The sequence below is a fragment of the Neoarius graeffei genome, chromosome 2 (assembly GCF_027579695.1).
Source record: "Neoarius graeffei isolate fNeoGra1 chromosome 2, fNeoGra1.pri, whole genome shotgun sequence".
In the NCBI taxonomy this organism is placed as follows: domain Eukaryota; kingdom Metazoa; phylum Chordata; class Actinopteri; order Siluriformes; family Ariidae; genus Neoarius; species Neoarius graeffei.
Genome location: NC_083570.1, coordinates 115,682,041 through 115,704,932, shown reverse-complemented (window position 1 = coordinate 115,704,932; position 22,892 = coordinate 115,682,041). Strand labels below are relative to the sequence as shown.

Genomic DNA, 22,892 nt, shown 5'->3' with positions numbered 1-22,892 from the left:
CTCTGTAATGAGATCAATGAAATTCACTTCTTCACCTCCCAGACTACGTTCAGACTGCACCCTGAAACGACCCACATCTGATTTTTTTGCCCATATGCGACCTGTATCCGATTTGTTATTGACAATCTGAACGACACAGATCCGATTTTTTCACATGCGACCCAGGCCGCTTGGATATGTGGTCCTAAATCCGATGCATATCCGTTATTTTCACATGCGACTGCAGTCTGACCGGACAGGTCGCATTCATGCGACCTACACATCATCAACAAGAGACAAACGTCACTATTCTGCGTTGGCTAATCCCGCCTCTTTGGTGGAAAACAACAACATTTGTACAGTTTTCAGAATTTAAATAGACTTTTATAGAATTGATCAAGCTAATGGTGGATTTGGTAGGGACCTGGATGTTGACCTGTTAGCCTGATTAAATAAAACAGTTTCTATAACTGATTTATAACTTAAACCATCCTGTATTATAAGATTGTTCTGGAAATTTCCAGTAATTTGACACCTTCGGTCTCATTAGTCTGCTGCCCACATTAATCAGATTATTGTGTGAGTTCCGCCGCCGCCACAAAAACCACATCGCCAGGTCTCGCCTCACCTCCATAGCAAACTGCACTGGTGTTTCTGCACCTTGAGCCAGCGCTGAGAGAAGTTGCAGAATTCAGCTGGCTATAAACAATCTAAATAAATATTTATAAAAATGTAGAAAAAAAAAAGTTTATTAATCTCATCTCATTATCTCTAGCCGCTTTATCCTTCTACAGGGTCGCAGGCAAGCTGGAGCCTATCCCAGCTGACTACAGGCGAAAGGCGGGGTACACCCTGGACAAGTCGCCAGGTCATCACAGGGCTGACACATAGACACAGACAACCATTCACACTCACATTCACACCTACGCTCAATTTAGAGTCACCAGTTAACCTAACCTGCATGTCTTTGGACTGTGGGGGAAACCGGAGCACCCGGAGGAAACCCACGCGGACACGGGGAGAACATGCAAACTCCACACAGAAAGGCCCTCGCCGGCCACGGGGCTCGAACCCGGACCTTCTTGCTGTGAGGCGACAGCGCTAACCACTACACCACCGTGCCGCCCAAGTTTATTAATATGATGAAATAAATATGTGCAAATTATTAAGCCTGAATTAAGAGTTTGGTAATACAGCGGCCGTATCCCAAATGACTGCCTACTGAAGCTCGAGTGCACTATATAGAGTTTAAAAATCCATTACTTCCTAGTAACATGTAGTGCACTTGTATAGAAATTAGAGAGACATATTTAGGAGTCGGGCGGCACGGTGGTGTAGTGGTTAGCGCTGTCGCCTCACAGCAAGAAGGTCCTGGGTTCGAGCCCCGGGGCCGGCGAGGGCCTTTCTGTGTGGAGTTTGCATGTTCTCCCCGTGTCCGCGTGGGTTTCCTCCGGGTGCTCCAGTTTCCCCCACAGTCCAAAGACATGCAGGTTAGGTTAACTGGTGACTCTAAATTGAGCGTAGGTGTGAATGTGAGTGTGAATGGTTGTCTGTGTCTATGTGTCAGCCCTGTGATGACCTGGTGACTTGTCCAGGGTGTACCCCGCCTTTCGCCCGTAGTCAGCTGGGATAGGCTCCAGCTTGCCTGCGACCCTGTAGAAGGATAAAGCGGCTAGAGATAATGTGATGTGTGATGTGATATTTAGGAGTCAACCCTCGTTACCAGGCTACACGTTTTCATTTCAGTTCAGAAACAAAAACACACACGAGACCTCACACTTTAACACTAACCAGATAATTAAACAAACAAACAAAAAAAAGAAATCATTAAACATGAAGAGTGCGCTTTTTTTTTTGTTTACGTATTACATAGATGTGCTTATAACGTGTCAATTTGCGCATGCGGGACACTTTTGGGTCGTTTTCCGTTCATATTGGAGATCGCATACAAGTCTCATATAATTGGTAATGTGAACGGCCTAACAAAAAAATCGGATTTCACAACAAATCGGATATGGGTCGTTTCAGGTTGCAGTCTGAACGTAGTGTCAGTGGTGTTAACATTATAACTTATCGATGCATCAGTCCAGCTCCTTCACGCTCGGCTTTCCAAGCTCGGCCTCCGATCACTTTTTATTTATTACATAAAAAAAAAAAAAAAAAAAAGTCCATGACATTTTTTCAGTTCTTTATTAAAAGCCAATGCATTTGTGTACTTATAAAAAAGGATACAAAAAAAACCCACAACACACATTTCTATTTGATTATCTTTGAACCAGTTAACGTAGCTGCATCATGGCTGTAAATCAGCAGTGATCTCATCTTGTACACACCCAGAATTCAGTAGAAAGAGGAAGGAAATGACAGTGCAGAAGAAAGAAGAAAAGGACAGTGAGGTTACACACTGAGGGGGTTTTTCCTCTCATGCTATGGATGATCGCACTTCTCTGTTTTACCGGAAACCTGCATCTGGTCTTACTCTACAAACCTTAACACACAAACAATTAAAAAGCAACCGTCAGTCTTGCGCAGCTTCACGTCTTTACAAATAAGGTTTCTAATGTATAAAAATATACAGCTGGGGCCATCCTTAAAAAAAAAAAAATCTGTTTCCTGTCCACCGGGTGAGCAAAAAAATTCAGTCGGGAGGGAGGGATTTTTTTTTTTTTTTTATATATGGATGGATAAGAAATCGCAATGCTGTGTTTGTTTTTTCTTTCAGTACTTTATTACAAAAGCAGACACATTTAATAAAATATGACGGTTTAATCAACTGAAACTTGTACAAAAACTTTAAGTTAGCATTTTAAATGCTGACTGCAACATTTGCAAAACTTTTACAAAGGTACTTAAAATGTCCGACACACGGACTTTTTGTAGTTCTGAATCGAGCGTTAGGCCTAGTTCGGATGAAATTACACTATTAAAATGATCACTGAATGATTTGTTTTTCTGAATCTTTACTATTTTGTTGTTCGCTAGAATACCATTTTGCGATTTCACACTTAAGCAAATGTTTGAAAACTCTGGATCTGCTTCCTTCATGGTGGCTGCCGTTTTTTTGTGCCGCACGGTGCATGCGCAGAGCTGATTCAGTTCTATATTCTGCGCGGAATGCAGGGCTTTCCACAAGCGCCGGCTGCCGGCCGTACAATTAAGTCCAGCCGGCTACTTTAATGACTATTATTTTTGTAGCCCACAGGCTCTAAATATTAATTTTTCGATTTTAATAAAATTAAATGTTTATCTAACGGACTGACAATAATGTCAAACTGAACCGCACTCATTTAAGTTGTGATTCGCGCTGTTTGTACCAATAATAACCACAAATTCCCCGCAGACTTCGTTGATCAAGGGAGAGTAACTCATCCGCGGCCCCGACATGCGGTGTGTGCGCGCACACTCGGCGGAGGCAGTAGTGTGTCGGAGGGAACAGAAGCAGAGATGACGCTTATTTTGTCTCCGGTAAACCAGTCTTCTCTCGTTCAATTACGTGCTGGCATCAAAAGACACCGTTGGTTGTAAATGAACCCAAACTGAGTGGTTGGAGTGCATTTTCGTACACAAATGGAGAAATGTTGGCTGAGTGTGTAATTGTGTAGCCCCACTGCAGACCGTTGTCGTTGTTAATTCATAGCATGCTCAGCTGCGTGAATGTGTCATGCACCGAAAATAAGAGATTTACAAGCCAGGAACGCCTCATGATGCAATACGCAAGAAAAGAAAGAAGATTTACTGCCATTTTACTTTGTATTTGAGTAAAGTGAATAAATAAATGGTCTGTAGAAAATGCATTTAATCCTGGGAACTGCGTGCACAGGAGTTTATTGTGCGTTTACTCCCACCCCCCCGGCTGGCTACTTAATGAGCCTTAGTGGAAAGCCCTGGGAATGCGGAAATGTCAAGTTCAATTTTAGATTTACGAACCCGAAAAAAATGTCGAAAAACCGGCGTTAAAAAAAAAAAAAAAACAACTTCAACTGCACAAACGGCGCTCACCCGGCCGGTGGACCGGAAACAGAGCATTTTTTAATAATGGCCTGGAGCAGTTCACTTACATCACTATTTATATTATAAGTCAGCTGTACATCAAACCGCAACAATCCGTCGTGTTCTGGAATATTAAAGTCGCCATGAAATTAAAATCATTGTTTCAGAGCTTTTTGAGTGTTTCTTGGTGCTATAGATACAAATACGACAATAAAATATATATATATATAAAAAAATCATTAAAAATTGTTTTTGTTGTTGATGCAAAGTGGACGGGGCAAATCACTCTCAGGTAGTTGCAAATTAGTGACCTACAACAGTTGTGTTACCCCCCCCCCCCCCCCCAAAAAAAAACAGAGTGCTCTCTGATAGCTCCGCCCCTTTCTCTATGCATGCGCAAAGCAGTTCAGACTTCATTCCTTCTTACCCTGATTTGAAACGCAGCTCCTAGTCTGAGTGTGTGGTTTTCTGCTGATAGGAGTCAGTCCAACTGCACGGCTGCTCCGTTGCTAGGACACGCTGAGCAAACGGCTGCATGAGGTTTCGTTTCCGAAAGAGGAACAGAGAACGAGTTGATGACATCCTGAGAGCAACCGCTCACACACTTTAGCCAGCCTGCTTTAATTTATCTAGCGAAAGATATCCAAGCTAGCACGCTGCGTTTAGCAGTAACCGTGGGATGTTTAGCTAGCTAACAATTATACCATATTACAGTCAGTATTTTGCGATAGGAATAAATTACAGGCTAGGTATCGAATGAGTTTGTGATTGGCTGGTTAAATTTAACTTAAGCTCCACCCCTTGTGGGTACTCATGCGTAACAATTGAGGTGTGTGTATGTTCAGCTAAGTATAGGAACATGAGATACGCTGTTAGTTTCTGTCTGAACACAAAAAAAACCCCAGCAGTGGTGATGAGATGCTACAGCATGATAGTGTAGAAGAGGGTGTGTGTTGAACGCCTAGCCTGCGTCTGAAATGTCTCTCTAGTGCACAGTTTCCTCTATGAGCTGCTTGTTAAGGGGACGGTTCAGCAAACTGTCCAAATACAGTCTTCCATTTAGTTTAGTCAAGAGCTAACTTCAGCTAGCTATATATAGTTTGAATTTTCTTAACGCCCCCCCCCCCAAAAAAAAAGAGCCACGCCCTCTTCCAAGGCTCCTGATTTTGTGAGGTTAAACTTCACCAATAAACAAAAAGACTCCACAGCTTCATGCTAGCTAGGCACATTGTTACTTTCAGTCAATAGCTAAGCTCGTTCACGCTTGATGACGACGACAACATCTCACAGGTGCCTAGCAACAGAGACTTCATGACAACATAAGATTTTTAAAAAATAAACCGTTACATCAAGAAACTCAGATTTAGGGGTGTGGTTTCTAATCAAGCGTGACCTATAACCCGGTAAATATCATTTTTGAACATATGCAGATGATTTGCGTAATCATTAAATTTAAAACCCCTCGGTCTGTGATTGATATAAAGTTAGCAAGCGTATGCAAATTTTCAACCGTCCCTTTAACAGCGAGTGAAATTCAAACCAATAAGAAACCCTGTGTGTGTGTGTGTTTATATATAAAACTGTGTGTGTGTGTTCATTTGAGAGGTTTAACAACAGACGAGTAGGCAAAGTGGATCTCAGCGTCACTTGGACACGTGGAGGAGAATTCCTCACGAGCGTATGCGGCTTCCAGGTATCGCCATAGTGACAACAGATTGCGAGGGATGGAGAAACCCCGAAACTTAAGGCACACCACCTTAAAGAGAGAGATAACGTATTAGCTCCGTGTGCTGTATTAGACAGTTCACGTGTGAGATTTGCTCGCTCCAATACGTCACCTTGATGATATGTAACTTGGGCAGGAGGTTGCAGTCGGCCAGGGTGAGTTTCTGTCCGTCCAGGAAGGGGCGGGAGGATGTGGTGACTTCATCAGCGCTGTTCTCGTCGATCTCGTCGGGTAGAGGAGAGCTCAGGTAATCATCCAGCTTCATCAGAGCCTTCAGCAGGCCTTTCTCCAGGTCTACACACACAAAATTAATTTATTACTATTATTATTATTATTATTATTAATTATTATTATGACTTACTGTCATTCATGCCAGGGTTGGAGTTCTTGATGTAGGCGGAGAATTTAGAGAAGACATCCATGCCAGCAGTGTTGGACTCGGGGTTATGGGCAGCCAGACGAGGGTATCTGTAGCGTGTGCATGTGTTGGGGGCAGGAACCAGAGAAAGACCGACAAAGGTTAAGAAGAGTGATAGATCAACCAACTGCCATTCATTCATTCATCCATCCATCTATCTAATCATCCACCCATACATCAAACTCATCCATCCATCCATCCATCCAATCACTTTAAAAACCAACCATCCATTCATCCGTAAAACGTATGGGCGCTGTGTGAGACAGCTGCCTGTCCAGTAGCTCTGTAGTTTTTAGCTCTTTAAACCTCTTTTTTTCCACCTTTTTTTTTTTTTACTTTTCTGCTCTTCTTACGAAGACATAGTGTGTTTTACTATATAACATGGGTATATTTAACTTTAACACGCAACCAGGCTTTCGTCTAAACGGGGGAACAGGGGCGCTGCGCCCTCTTACTCTTGGCGTGCGCCCCCTTACCGACTCCGTGAAAACATCCCAGCAACACTACGTGACAATGTGTCTGATCATCAAATACGTTATAATTGCTCCAAAAATATTCCAAATCATAGTAGATACACTGCCAGACGGTGCAAAAACAATCCGAATTGGCGTTTTCCAGACTGAGGCGCCATGTTGTTTAGTTGTCGCGGCTGCTCTCGCGAGATTTGACATGGGTTACATACAAGGTCAGCTGACTTGTAGAGCGAGAGTTCTCGAGACTGAATGACCTTTCACCCACCGGCGTGGGAGCTTTTGACAGAAGTAGTTCGTGAGTTGTTTTTGTTGACACTTGGGCATTTAAAGATGTCATCCCGTGGCACGAAGCGGAAGAAAGCCAAAGACTGTCTGGGGCAGAAGAAGATTACTTTTTTCTTTTTCAATGTTGACAAACAATTTGTTACAATTTCCCTCTCAGATAGCCTCAGAATGTCCCATTGTTGCATTTTTCAAAGGCTTTGCACGGCGGGGGGGGACAACCGGCACCATCTCCCCCCCCGCCATGGTGAGCGCCCTCATACTAAATTTTTCTAGAAAAAACCCTGCGCAACCAGGAGCCAGTTTTCTCTCTTATTCAAGAGAGGAGCTGCTGGTCCTGAAAACAATGGGACGAGCCGGGATACGACACCCCATCCCGGCGGAGCTGAGGAGGAAACCCAGGGGCTGCAAGGCTGGAGCTAAGCTAAAGTCTAGGTTAGCAGACAACCGGTGGCGCTACAAACCATCCATTCCCTCCGTTATCATGGGGAATGTGAACTCGCTGCCGAATAAAGTCGACGAGCTATCCGCACTGAACAACCAGCGGATTTACCGGGAGAGCAGCTAATTTATCTTTACAGAGACATGACTAACACACCTTGTACTGGATGCTAACGTGGACCTGCAGGGATTCACTGCTGCGTGAGCCAACAGAGACACTAACACATGTGGGAAAAGCAAAGGTGGGGGACTCAGCATTTATGTGAACAACCGCTGGTGTAACCCGGGACATATCTCCGTAAAGACAGTTTTATGTTGCCCGGACTTGGAACTGCTAGCCGTTAGCCTGCGGCCATATTATCTGCCGAGGGAGTTCAGTCACGTGATCACCATCTGTGTTTACATCCCTCCGAGGGCAGATGCAGCCGCTGCATGTGAGAGGATTCACTCTGTCACAGCAAGGCTGCAGACACAGCACCCTGAGGCATTTATCATAATTTCTGGGGAATTTAATCACACTACTTTGGACTCTACTTTGGCTGCTTTTTACCAGGCTGTGGATTATCCAACAAGGAACAACAGGACAATTGACGTGCTGTATGCTAATGTGAGGGATGCATACAGAGTCACACCCCTCCCCCCCACTAGGGAAGTCTGACCACAACCTGGTTCTTCTACAGCCGAAGTACACCCCCCTGGTTCAAAGGCAGCCTGCAACAACTAGCTCCATCAGGAGGTGGTCCCCTGAAATGGAAGATGCCCTCGGGGACTGTTATGACATCACGGACTGGGATGTGCTGCTTAGCCCACACTGTGAGGACACAGAGGGGCTGACACACTGTCTGACGGATTACCTTAACTTCTGTGCAGACGTGGTCTCCCCTGCTAAGACTGTACGGTGTTACCCTAATAACAAGCCATGGGTAACAAAAAGTCAAAGCTGTCCTCAACAAGAAGAAGGCCGCCTTCAGGAGCAGGGATAGGGAGGCAATGAAAGCAGCATAGCAGGAGGTAAAACGCTGCGTGAGGGAAGCTAAGGACAGCTACAGGAGAAAGGTGGAGCAGAAGCTGAAGGAGAACAGCATGAGGGAGGTCTGGGAAGGTGTGAAAACCATCACAGGCCACAACACAAAGACCAGAGTCGTTGAGGGGACAGTGGAGAGGGCAAATGAGTTGAATGACTTTTTCAATCGGTTCAACCAGCCCACGTCCCCCCCACTGCAGCCATCTCTCCTTCTTCCCTCAACACACCTCCCCCCAGTCATCACAGCAGCCCCCTCCTCCCCCACCTCAACACAGACTCCTCCATGCATTACTGCAGACCAGGTCAGAGGTCAACTGAGGAAGCTTCACCCCAAGAAAGCAGCAGGCCCAGACAAGGTGTGTCCCCGACTACTGAAGACCTGTGCTGCTGAACTGGGTGAACCACTCCAATGCATCTTCAACCTCAGCCTGCAGCTGGGGAGAGTGCCCACCCTCTGGAAGACATCATGTATCGTTCCAGTTCCCAAAAAGAATTGGCCCAGCGAGCTGAACGACTTCCGACCGGTGGCACTCACTTCACATCTGATGAAGACGTTGGAGCGGCTCTTCCTCAGCCCCCAGGTACAACATGCCCAGGACTGTCTGCAGTTTGCGTACCGGGCAGGTGTTGGTGTGGAAGACTCCATCCTCTACCTGCTATACTAAGCCCACTCGCATCTGGATAAGGGAAATGGCACAGTGAGGATCCTCTTCTTGGACTTCTCAAGTGCCTTCAACACCATCCAGCCCCTATTGCTTCAGGACAAACTGAACAGGATGCGAGTGGACCCCTGCCTGGTCACCTGGATCTCCAGCTACCTCACTGACAGGCCGCAGTACATCAGGCTGAAGGACATCATGTCTGACACTGTGATTAGCAGCACTGGAGCACCCTAGGGCACGGTGCTGGCCCCTCTTCTCTTCACCCTGTACACCGCAGACTTCTGCTACAACTGGGAGCTGTGTCACATTCAGAAGTTTGCCGATGACACAGCCATCGTTAGGTGTATCAGTGACGACAGAGAGGAGGAGTATAGAGATCTTGCAGTCACGTGACCGGAAAGTACACAGACGCCATCTTGTTGGTAAAAAACACAGCTGAATACTGCTGCACTCGTGTACAGAATGGATCAATTTCAACCGACGGACTACACGGCTCATTTTTCTAATGAACAGATAACTAGATATATGTCTAAAATAAACGATCTACAGATTAGTGACCCTTATGGCTTACCGGACGGAGTTTTCACGACCGTGTCAGTGGATGTTGAACTGCCAGAGGTGGAATACCCAGACGTGTATAATTACCTCATTAACTTTCCCTCGCTGTTCAGTGGTGAAGCACTGCGTGCTTATAAATCTCTGGACAGTTATCTTTACAGAAATTCAGGATTTGTCAGCGACTCAGATGTGGCATCTTGTAAACAAGAAAATAATCCTCATTGGATGGGTAAGTCACTTAAGTATTACTAGTACTGCACTGACCAGCCGATTATAGAATAGAATAAGGTAATTCCAGCTGTAATTCCAAATCGTCCGTTTTGTTTACCATGGATCTGGCATTGGAGAGATAGAGGCTTAGCAGTGGAGGTTTGAGTGGCTGTTTTCTGAGCTTAGTCAACAGGCCGGCTCTACAGCCTCGCTTTTGCTTCCGCTCCCGGCGCCGCCTCCTTGGCTTTGCTTCCGATAACAATCCACGGAGACCCCGCTGGTCTCGCTATCTCGTCCGGAATGTTTTTTTTTTTCTCGTCCGGAATGTTGTGCATGCGATGGAAATCGCTACAAACCGTCATTTTCTGCTGGAAACCAATGTCCAGTAAGTCCATACGGTTGTAGTGGATATTGAAGTCCGGTACAGATGAACAACACGCAAAAATAAAAAAATAAATAAATAAAAAAAAAAGTGCACAGGTAGGGAGAGCTTGTAGCTGCAGCCGTTGTAGTAGAATTGTATATAGTAGGGTTTTCCAGAAGAAAAGGTAGAAGTAGAAGCAGAAGTAGAAGAAGAAGGCGGAAATATGGCGTTTGACCGACAAGATGGCGTCTGTCACAATCTGGATCGGCTGTGACGTCACATGCAAGTGCTCCATAGGAGCCTGGTGAGGGACTTTGCTGTGTGGTGCAACAGGAACCATCTGCAGCTCAACACCTCAAAGACCAAGGAGCTGGTCATTGACTTTGGGAGGTCCAGACCAAGGTCACGACCAGTTCTGATCGAGGGAGTCGAGGTGAAGGCTGTGGATTCCTACAAGTACCTCGGGCTGTGGCTGGACAGCAAGCTGGACTGGACTTGCAACACCAAACACTTATACAGGAAGGGGCAGAGCAGGCTGTACTTCCTTAGGAGGCTGTGGTCCTTTAACATCTGCAGGAAACTCTTGTGGATGTTCTATCAGTCTGTGGTCGCCAGGGTCCTGTTTTACACCGTGGTGTGCTGGGGGGGCAGCACATCCAAGGACACATCCAGGCTGGAGAAACTGATCAGGCGGGCTGGCTCTGTGGTTGGCATGAAGCTGGACTCTCTGGTGATGGTGGCAGAGAAGAGGTCTATGGACAAACTATTGAACATCATGGATGATGCCAGTCACCCTCTGCACACCATCATCAGCAACCAGAGGAGCCTGTTCAGTGACAGAATGCTCCTTCCCAAGTACATGACGAACAGACCCAAAAACTCCTTTGTCCCTCACGCCATCAGACTGTACAACTCCTCTCTGGGGGGGAGGAGGGGGAACAGGAGGACAGAGGATGGGAAGGAGCAGTAGCCTAGCCTAACAATAAGCAATACTGGACAATGTGCAATATAAATGTGCAATATAAATTGCAATATCTCTCCTGCCGCCGCCCCCCCTTCCCCATATCTTGTTCTTTTTATATTTGTATATGTAAATTATTTATTTTAATTTATCTAGAAGTTCTCTCTATTTATCTTCTCTGTTTATCTGTAATGACGCTGCTGGAATCTTAATTTCCCTGAGGGAACCTGCCCAAAGGGATCAATAAAGTTTTATCTAATCTAATCTAATCTAATCTAATCCATCCAACACACCATCCATCTATTTACTAAACCATCAAACCCATTCATCCATCCACCAATTTACCTAACAAACCAACCATCCATTTATTTACCCAACAAACCATCCAACCATCATCCCATTCATCAATCCAACCAACCATTTGCATAACAAACCATCCAACCCATTCATCCATCCAACAACTTACCCAGCCATTCATCATCCCATTCATCCATCAAGCCATCCATTTATTTACCCAACAAACCATCCATCCATCATCCCATTCATCCATCAATCCAGCCACCAAATTATACACCCTTCCATCAGTCATCTATCTATAAATCCACCCATCTGTTCATTATCAATAGACCCACCCACCCACCAGTATTTAAATTAACATTAAATGAATATATGGATAGTCTGATGTACTGATACATCATGCTTTTTGTTGTTTAACAAAATAAACAAACAGTACATGATTGTAAAAATAAATAGGATCAATGATAAATAATGGCTTTTTTTTTAAAAAGAGAGATCTGATACTAATCTGAGACACAGATGGTTTGAATGGATAAAAAGTTAAAAAAAGAGTAAATGAATGAGGGTGTACTTAGGAGGGCAGAGGTGGTCCTCGAGAAACTCCTCGATCTTGTTGGTGTCTGTTTTCACTTCCCGTCCATAGAGCAGGAACGGGGGCTGGGCTCCTGGAGCCAGGTCCTTCAGGACATCTGGCTTCCTGAATTTTATTTAGACATTTCATCCTTTTAAATATGGAACTTACAGTGTCAAGACAAACAATGTAGCATTAAACAAACAGGTATGAACAGAATAACATTATGAAGCATATGAAGTGGAAGAAGTAGTGAAGAAAGTGGTGCAACACACACACCTCTTCATGTCAACAGTGGTCACATTAAACGTCACTCCTTTAAGCCACAGCACCATGAAGAGCCTCTGTGAAAAAGGACAGTTCCCAATGCTCTGTCCATCACTGCCCGCCTGCATGTACACACACAACTTTGGTTTATCTCAGGTAACTCATACCAAATTTTTTTAATAATCTGAGAAAGCCGAAAACACAAGCACAATTACAATACAAAAGGTGATTCACACTGTACAGAAAATACAAAACTTATGATTTAAAACACACACTATATATATATATATATATATATATATATATATATCTGTCCCCCCACCCCACTAAAGCCCCCACCACTCGACTCTATAACAGGGAATGTGATACAGAGCAAAACGAACATCATTATTCCTTCACAGCATCACTGCTGAACAGATGGCCAGCGTATTAACCTTTATATGTTTGCTTTCGTGTGTGTGTGTGTGTATAATGGTTGTATTATGTTTTTTGAAGTTTTCAACTTTATTCTTCGAGCTAGTTATGACGTAAAGCTATTGTTCATCTCACAAAAGATTTATATCGGAGTTTATGAATAAACTGAAATGTTTATGAGTCTGAGGTAAACTCACAAGAACAAAAAGACACTCGCTTTGCTTCAGACTCCGCAGGGAGTCATACTGGCTGGCTAAATAACTCGCTTCCTAATTCACTAACCTTTTAAAAAGTCCTGCTGTCTTATTTGTTAGATTTCTCAACTTTTTAAACCAATTACTGATCATCATTGTTCCCGACAACTAATCACTAACCACCACTGTTCCCAATGACCAGTAACAAACTAACATGGTTTCCAATAATCACTGATCAGCATTTTCCCCAATTACTGATCGCCATTGCTCTTGTTGACCAACAACTAATCAACACGGTTCCCAATGACTAATCACTGTTGTTCCTGAATGGCTGGTCACTAATCATAACTTTCACTGGCAACAAATCACCGATCAACATTGTCCCAAATGACCAATCACTGATCGCAATTGTCCTTGATGACCAATAACTAATCAACATGGTTCCCAATGATTAATCACCAATCACAATTGTTTCCAATAATCAGTGATCATCATTATTCCCAATGAACAAACACTAGCCATTTTTCTCAGTGACCTATCACTAATGACTATTTTCCCCAGTAACCAATCACCATTGTTCCCAATGACCAATAGCTAATCAACATGGTTCCCAATGACAAATCACCACTGTTCCCAACAATCACTGATCACCATTTCCCCCAACAACTAATTATTGATCAACATTGATTCAAACAACCAACCACCACTATTCCCAATGACCAATAACTCATCAACCTGATTCCCAAAGACTAATCACCATAGTTTTCTACAATCACTGATCACCATTCTCTCAATGACCAACCACTACTCACACTTTCCAATTAGTCACTAATCAACACCGATCCCAACTAGGGTTGGGCGGTATCCAAATTTTGATACCTTTAAACTGTCTCTGTGTTTTCCCGGGGTATACGGTATTACCGAGAAAAAAAATATTTTGTTTCGGCCTACTGTGTAACGTGCGCCTATACCGGCGGACCTTGTCCAGACCTGCGCCTATGCCTCAAATGTACTATTTAAAAGCAGCATAGCGAATTATGTGCATTGTGGTATGGATTAAGCAGCAAAGCGAATTTTGTGCATTGATGAATGGATTAAGAGATATTTCAAAGTATCACGCAACTCTTCCTTCATCTTGAAAATAGCATTCAACTGTCGTTTACACATGTCTGCGTTGAAACGCCATTTGCAGCACTATTTCACCTGCTCCATCAAAAAAAAGTACACGATGAGCAGGATCATACCCTTTCAAGCATGGGAAATAAAAAAAAGAAAAAGAATCAACCAACACCCAAGTCCGTTTAGACTGCGCGATAAACCATATTCTTCAGCGCAAATGAGGCGAACCTAATTCAAATGCGTGATAGCTGCACAAGGCAAAATCATATGGGCCCACATCATGCCATGGCGGGGAAATTAATAATCAAATGGCCTTACCTTGCTTAAAACGTTGTCTTGATCACATAACTCCTTACAATTATTCCACTTAAATCCATACGGTTTAACACACCCAACAAAGATAGCAAGCGCATTGCTAATTCCCACCAGAAACCTAACAGTTTACGCTACGGTGTTTTCTTCCGTTTCTTCAGTAGATGACATTTCAAACGTTTATTACCCACATCCCAAATGTCATACGTTATATTATTTTACCTTGTTGTTACTCATGTAACCTACTCAAAACACAACTCATTGGAGAGATCTCGTGGAAGTGGAGTACCCCGGGCTATGGTGTGCCTTAGGGGACATATTAGATTTTTTCGATTTTTCTTCTTACATACTTTACACACAGCTTCATCTGTGTTTCCTGGCTCTCCCCTTTCGTTTGGTTTGAAACCAAAATACTGCCACACTGCCGATGTTGTATTTTTTTTTTGCCACTAACTCGTTATCTTGACTTGCCATCTTTCAACCGCGGTCTCAGTCTCTTGCGAAGCTTTCTGTCAGACTCCAAATGTCACGCAGGGTTGCCATGGTAATGACATAAACAACCCTGCACGCGATGAAAACTTCTTTAGGAAACTGATAGAATTAGTGAAAATACGATCACACAGTTATTGGGGATGATCTTCAATTTATTATTTTATATTATGACCTCATGTACTCCATATTTATTTAGATATTATATATTTTTTTAAAATGACGGTAATGAGACCGATACCGTTGGTACTTTTGGATACCTCGGGATACCTTCTTACCGTAATACCGCCCAACCCTAATCCCAACAACTAATCACCGTTGTCATAAGTGACCAATAAATCAACATGATTTACAATTGCTAATCACAACTGTTCCAAGCCATCAATCACTGATAATCATTGTTCCCAATAACCAACCACTAATCATAATTTACTCAACAATCGATCACTAATCACTATTCCCCCAGCAAAATATCACAGATCAACATTGATTGTCGGGATCAATCACCATTGTTCCCAATGACTAATCACAATCGTTCTCAACAACCTACCACTAATTACCATTTCCCCCGGCAACCACTGACCCACAATGTTCCCAATATCCAACCACGGTGATCACATTTTGCTTGTTCAAGCCCGCACTTCCTCATTCTTTATTTTAAACCGTCTCCTTGGTATATTTATAGTAGTAAATGCGAGTTATTTCATCCGTAACCGTATCCTGACTCCTCACAAACACCGCTTCATTCTCTCTGCGATCCTGAGAGAAACGATAGAATTGTGTAAAAACAGAAACGGCCAAACATGACGACTTTCTCCAAGAAACAAATTACAATCTAGTATTTTTTATTCAGATACAAATATTATAAGGGTGGCACGGTGGTGTAGTGGTTAGCACTGTCGCCTCACAGCAAGAAGGTCTGGGTTCGAGCCCCGTGGCCAGCGAGGGCCTTTCTGTGCGGACTTTGCATGTTCTCCCCGTGTCCGCGTGGGTTTCCTCCGGGTGCTCCGGTTTCCCCCACAGTCCAAAGACATGCAGGTTAGGTTAACTGGTGGCTCTAAATTGACCGTAGGTGTGAATGTGAGTGTGAATGGTTGTCTGTGTCTATGTGTCAGCCCTGCGATGACCTGGCGACTTGTCCAGGGTGTACCCCGCCTTTCGCCCGTAGTCAGCTGGGATAGGCTCCAGCTTGCCTGCGACCCTGTAGAACAGGATAAAGCGGCTAGAGATAATGAGATGAGATGAGTTTTGAGATGTAAAGTAACCGTCCAGCGACGACGCTCGGGATATGAAGTGCCCGATCGTGGAGGTACTTTCCTGCGAAGAGAGACAGCAACACTGCAGCTCGCTGGCATTGACGTGACCTTGGCTTGCTTGTCGTGTGCGTGTGTGTATCTGCATCTATGTTTTTGGATGATGATGCAGGTGATTATTGTATAATTAAATATGTTAACTTGCACATGGTGAAAAATGGTGTTGTGATGGTTAAACTACAGCAGGTCAGTGTGAGGAATGGGGAGAAAACTAGTGAACAATACCTGCTTTCATACTGGACAAAAAAAAACACACACACACTTCCCTGCACACAATGACCTCTTTATTAATGTGACTCTGTACCTCAGCCTGGGAAAATATACAGGATTTCCCTCAGGAACTTAAACACACTCGCACTTTCTCTAGGGACAACGCCCCTCTCTCTTTTTTTTTTTGAACAAACTACATCAATAAAACAAACACAAAATACTACTTCAAACTTTCCAAAATGGCGGCGTTGTTTAAAAAATGTCCGTTAGGAACTTTTTTTTTTTTAAATTTCAAAACTTCATTCGCTCAAAGCGAGGCCGCATACAAAAAACCCACGCGCTCCCTATACTAGTGCACTACACACCGCTCTGACATAACGGACAGCTAGGGCACTAGATGTCGACTAGGCGGCCATTTTGGAACGCGGTGTAAAAACACCTTGCACTGTTATCACCAAATAACGTTTATCACAGTTTATTCAGTGGCGTTTTTCCCCCTGGAATGTTTTGTTATCAGGTTGATCCTGATAAAATATAGTTTTGATAACGTGCACTTATTAATCTAGTATTTTAAATAAAGCTGGAGGACAGATAAATAAATAAACAATAAATGTATAAGTTCATATTGATGTTCATACATCATAAGTTTTAATTCAACCACAATGACTGGCAAGTTATACGCTATAATGATGAACAGTAGAATACTGAAACTAATAACTTTAATAATTTTAGTGTAGTTTTGTTTTTTTTCTCCTCAACATAATCCGCCAACTCACCTTCACAAAGAGCTCAATTTCCGGTTGATTTCCCTCGCTCATTTTAGTTTATTTTAACTTAATAACTCCTTTTACAAATCCAAATCCTTTGAAAATACTTTTAAAAACCGTTTTGTGTCCAAAAAAAAAAAAAAAAGTCAAATTTTCATCACCGAGCTGATCCCACTTCCGGTCCGAAATAACGTTCAAAACTCCACGGAAACGCAGAACACCAGCGTGAAAGTGAAGTAAACGTCCCCCAGGGCGCACTCGCAGACTCCTTTTCAAAATATTACACTTTATCTCAGAGGGTTTTTAGACTCGTGAACGCCAAACTCAGCCCACTTCCCTTCAGCGCTCAGCTCCGTCTCCCTGGGTGACCGCAAAAAAAAAAAAAGGATTAGCCGCGTTTGCTAGCACGTCAGTGCGCCCGCCATATTGGAAAGGTCAGTATTGAACTGGCGCCTGATGCAAATCGAAATAGAAGAGCATTTAGGCAAGGGAGTACAAGGGCGCCGCCAGAAATTTTGGGCCCTATGAAAGATTAGAATTTTGGGCCCCCTGACTTTGCCCACCCTCGTCACAATTGCACTATTGTCATTATTTGACTTTTGATAGCCCCCCCGATAGCAGAGGGTCGTTGAAACGACGTAGAGTTTTGGTCAGAATGGTCGGTTTCTGTCGTACGTCAGAAAATCAACGTTGAAACGGCGCCGTGAAACGTCGATTTCTCCGCCGTCTGAGAGGGTCGATTTAACACCGTTGAATCAACGTGGGTAAAGGTTGATCTGTCGACCGTCAGAGAAGGTTGAATATACGACGTTGAACCATCGTCACTTTTGCCGGCCAGTTTTCAACATTGGTAGGATGAGCAACTAATTCTGGCCCGTAGCCAGGGGGGGATCGGAGGGTTCGTTCGATCCCCCCCCGCGACACCGCGCCCCGGACACACATGGACCTTGAGTTTGTGACTTTGTTATTACATTTTATGTATTAACCTACCAGGGACTAGATGAAAACTGGTCAGTGACTAATTCTGGTGCATTTACAATCACAAATGAAAATTCAAGATTTTGCCACACGCCTTGAGCTAGGACAATTGGTAGTGAAATGTGTGATGTGACTGCTAATAAATCATAGAAAAAGTTTTCTACCCAGCATCAAAATACCTATGTCAAACACTTGACTGGTGTCCGTTATTAGCAACACTTTAATCTAGCAAACTGTATATGGCGCTCGCTCATTAAAAACTTCAATCCTAAAGCATTTATGGGTTGTATTGCTGCTTACCTCCTTCTCCAAAGGGGGGTTCAGTGGTTTGGTAGGGCGGAGGTCCCCCTGAGGCTGAATCTGTGCATATTTAGGGCACCCCATTAGTTATGAAACTGGTTATTAGCACTAGTTATTAGCACCAGCATAACGTAATATTTCATCTTGTTTATCACCCAAGTCAGTTCAGTTATTAAAATGGAAAAAATGTCACTGTACAAACTGTAAAAGTGTTCTCTTGATAGGCTAATCCAACCACGTTCATACTGTTCATTTACCATTCGCTAATATTTTGAACACACGTGAGCGATAGCTACCTTTCTTTGGGAAAAACTGAGTGACCAGTTGCCTGCCTCTCCGGTCCCTCTCAGCTTTCAGCTGCCTTTCTTTACGTTTTTGACAGCCACTCTTCATATTTAGCGATCATAGACTGTACGCACTCCACTGCTGGCTGGCTGGCTGCTGCACCGCAACAGAGTAGCAAGTAGCGTTGCACTGATCAGCACACAGATTTAACGCATCGCGCTTCTACCAGAACTGGACCGTACCATTTCGCAAAAGGGGGAGGGTTAAATGGCAATATGTTGAAGAACTCAATAAATAGACAACCTTGTTCAATTAGCTCATTTTACCAGATGGAATATTGCATTGTTGTTATTTCAAAAGTCTTATTAAAATCATTAAAAGCATATTATCAGCCCCTTAAAGGGCCCCATGGCAGTGCTGGGCCCCTAGAATTGTTCTAACCTTTCCCCCCCTGGCGGCACCCATGAGGGAGTAACTTTGATTTTGACATTGGTGGGGACACAAAAGTGATCCAAGGCAGAGCTTCCGAAAGGTGTTTTTTTTTTCCATTAGCAATCATAATTTCATGTCATGCAGATCTTATAGGTTAATGAGGGCAACCATGGCCTAATGGTTAGGAAGTTGGCCTTTGGATCCCAGGGTTGCACCCTTACCTCTTCCTACATCTCCATCCATGGCTGAAGTGCCCTTGAGCAAGGCGCCTAACCCAACATTGCTCCAGGGACTGTCCAACACCAAGTTACATTGCTCCAGCATTCCTTTTCTCTGCAGCTATGCAGTAGCCTAGCTCTGATGCATCCTGTCACGTTGCTAAACCTGCCTAAGGAGCCGCAGCAATACTTTTATGAAGGGTTTCCATACATCCAAAGGATTTTGTTGAGTTTTTAAAGCTCGACGGAAACCCTGCACTTACATTCTTGACTTTGAAGAAGAATGAACGAATGTCTCGTTTTTTGGGAGGGGGGCCATCATCCATGATACTCAAGTCAGCATGCGAGTCGTAGGGCAAGCATGCATGGACATCGAAGTCCAGCTCAATTTGTAGGCTGACGGAGAGTGGGGGGTGCGTGGGGTAGGTCAGGTGTGTACGTGTGAGATACCGGGGGTTGATGGGCGGGTAGTCACGGCTGCTGTGGGAAGTGTGCTGCTTTTACAGCAGATGGAGTGACAGCTGGGATAGCCAACCATGTAAGTTAGCGAGAAACAGGTAGCTAATCAGAGAATGATATCTACGTTAGAGGGGGGATTATTAGCAGTGTCATACATTTAACCCTTTGTGTGCCATATAATCATTGCTCAGGTTAGGACATCGGTTTTATTGATCGTGATTACACAGTAGCGGCTGAATATTGGTAGGGACACGTCCCTAGCGTCCCTACCCAAAATTACGCCCTAGCATTTAGGGTAGTATCTCACTGGGCTGCGACTAGTTGGAGACACAACAATTGCACTAAAATATGCGAATTAGCGACAATTTTCACTTGGAATCACACTGAATCGATATTCGCATATTTTACCGCAATTGTTGTGTCTTCAACTAGTCGCAGGCTGTCGCAGCCTGGCTTTCCCTCATCATCATATCTTGTCGTGCCAGTCCTGCAGCCAGTTCAGGGCTTCTTGGTTAGCTTCATATAGGTCTTGATTGGTGACATTTGGACCCAGTTCACACTCACGGAGAACGTGTCCCATAGTTTGGTTAGGATGACCACATCGACACTAGGCTGAGTTCACCCGTCCCCATTTCAGTAGGTTGTCTTTAGTTCTACCTACTCTGCTCCTGGCTCTGTTCAGGGCAACCCATTCCCTTCTGGGCAGGTGAATACCATGAGGTAGGGACTCGCAAGGACTCTGAAGAGCTTCATTTGGTGGTAGAGTGTCGGAAGCTTTCCAATGGTCTAGTCGGTATTTGGCAGAGTCCTTAGGGTTTAGATTCTGTACAACCATGAAGCTCTTTCTGGACTTGAGTCTTCTTATATCTTGGTAATGGTATAGAAGATGTCTTGGCTTTCCCTCAGCAGGCAGGGAAGTAGAGGAAGCCTCACGGAAACTGACTTGAGAAAGATTCGCGATGGCTTTGTGACACCAGTGGCTATTTTGCGGCTATTTTGAGAGAAATTTTGTTGCATGGATTTTTGAGCATGTTAAAAATTTCAGCAACGAAGCAGCAACACATTACGACTCATGCGATGAAATTGAGAAGCCCTGCGAATGTTTCAAGACACTTTTGAAACACTCTCGCGAATGATGTTCGCAAGCCCAGTGAGGTACTAGCTTTAGTAGGGTGTACACCTCTGCCAAGCCACATATTACAAAATACGGATTTGCATCAAAATCTAGTTAATTGTTCCTTGATCCATGACCCAACTTTCCTCCAAATTTTATCAAAATCTGTTCACTACTTTTTGAGTTACACTGGGGAAAGACAAAAAAAAAATCCTGGATCTGCAGACATATCTGGATTTGTATCAAAATCTACTAACTTTCCATACTCAGTACTCATTCAGTTTCCGTTTCTGGTTGAGAGTACGTCATGCGCATTCTGGCTGCTGCTTCTCACCGGAGCCTTTTATTTTATTTTCTCTCCTTTTTTTGTGTGTGTGTAGTTTGATGTTTGTTTTTGTTTAAGTGTTTTGTCCGCTGGTTAATCCAGCCACTAGGGGTGCATAAGCGTACTCTTGGTGCCGGTCCCAAGCCCGGATAAATTGGAGAGGGTTGCGTCAGGAAGGGCATCCGGCGTAAAACTGTGCCAAATCTAATATGCGGATTGAAAAGAGAAATACCATATTGGATCGGTCGGGGCCAGGGTTAACAATGGCCGTCTCTGGTACTATTGGTCAACAGGGTGCTGGTGGAAAGTATGCTACTGTTGCACCAGAATGGAGAAGGAAAAAGAAAGGGGTGAGGCGTGTTAGGCGAGAGTGTGAAAGATGGAAGGGAAGGAGCTTAGAATTGAGGGTAGGAACACTGAATGTGGGAACACTGACTGGCAGAGCGAGAGAGTTAGCAGGTATGATGGAAAGAAGGAAGTTGGACATTTTGTGTGTGCAGGAGACGAGGTGGAAAGGAAGCAAGGCCAAGAACATTGGAGATGGATGCAAGTTGTTTTATTATGGAGTCGATGGAAAGAGAAATGGTGTTGGTATTGTTTTGAGGGGAGAGTTGGTCAACAGTGTGATTGATGTGAAGAGGGTGTCAGATAGAGCAATAGGCATGAAGTTGGAGATTCAAGGAGTGGTAATCAATGTTGTGTGTGTGTACGCCCCACAGGTTGGATGTGAGAATGAAGAGAAAGAGTCTTTCTGGGAAAAATAGATGAAGTGGTAGAAAGTATACTGAGGAAGGAGTGAGTGCTTCTAGGAGTAGATTTCAATGGACATGTTGGCGAGGGAAACAGAGGAGATGAGGATGTGATGGGCAGATATGGTGTAAGAGAGAGAAATGTGGAAGGACAAATGGTAGTTGATTTTTCAAATTTGAAAAATTTGGCAATAGTCAATACATACTTCGAGAAGAAAGAGCAGCACAGGGTGATGTTTAAGAGTGGAGGAAGATCTACACAGGTGGACTACATACTCTGCAGAAGGGGTAACCTGAAGAAGATTGGAGACTGTAAAGGGACGGCAGGGGAGAGTGTAACTAGACAACATCGAGTGGTCGTGTGCAGGATGAGCTTGAAAGTGAAAAAGAGGAAGCGTGAAAGAGTGGAGCCGAAGATTAAGTGGTGGAAACTAAAAGAGGTTGAACATCAGAAGGAGTTTAGGGAAGAAATGAGATGAGTATTGAGTTGTGATGGAAGTCTGCCAGAAGATTGGGATACTACTGCTGTACTAGTAAGAGAGGCAGCAAAGAAGGTGCTAGGGTGGTCATAGGAAAGGAGGAAGGAAGACAAGGAGACGTGGTGGTGGGACAAAGTGTAGGAAATTATAAAAGAGGCTAGCAAAGAATTGGGACGATCAGAGAGACGAGGAAAGCAGGCGGTTATACAGAGACGAGACAGAAGGCGAAAGCAGATGCATACCAGGAGTTGTACGAAAGACTGAAGACCAAAGAAGGAGAGAAAGACCTGTACAGACTAGCTTGGCAGAGAAACAGGGAAGTAAGGGATGTACAGCAGGTAAGAGTGATGAAAGATGTAAATGTAAATGTGCTGACAAACAAAGAGAGTGTATTAAGAAGGTGGAAAAAGTACTTTGAGGATTTATTAAATGAGGAGAATCCAAGAGAGAAAAAGTCAGATTCGTTGGAGACAGCAAATCAGGAAGCAGAGTTGGTTAGTAAGGATGAGGTG

At 43.9% G+C, this 22,892-nt stretch overlaps 1 protein-coding gene across 1 annotated transcript; it reads right to left on the bottom strand.

Moving 5' to 3' along the window:
* Positions 1-4,298: 4,298 nt before the first annotated feature.
* On the bottom strand, positions 4,299-17,401 carry clic1 (chloride intracellular channel 1). The gene is made up of 6 exons (XM_060915391.1): positions 17,051-17,401; positions 12,236-12,345; positions 11,957-12,082; positions 6,057-6,163; positions 5,808-5,989; positions 4,299-5,725 (listed from the first exon to the last, which is right to left on the bottom strand). Exons 1-6 carry the CDS (start codon positions 17,090-17,092, stop codon positions 5,564-5,566), a joined length of 729 nt encoding a protein of 242 aa, XP_060771374.1. The 5' UTR covers positions 17,093-17,401; the 3' UTR covers positions 4,299-5,563.
* Between the last annotated feature and the right edge of the window lie 5,491 nt (positions 17,402-22,892).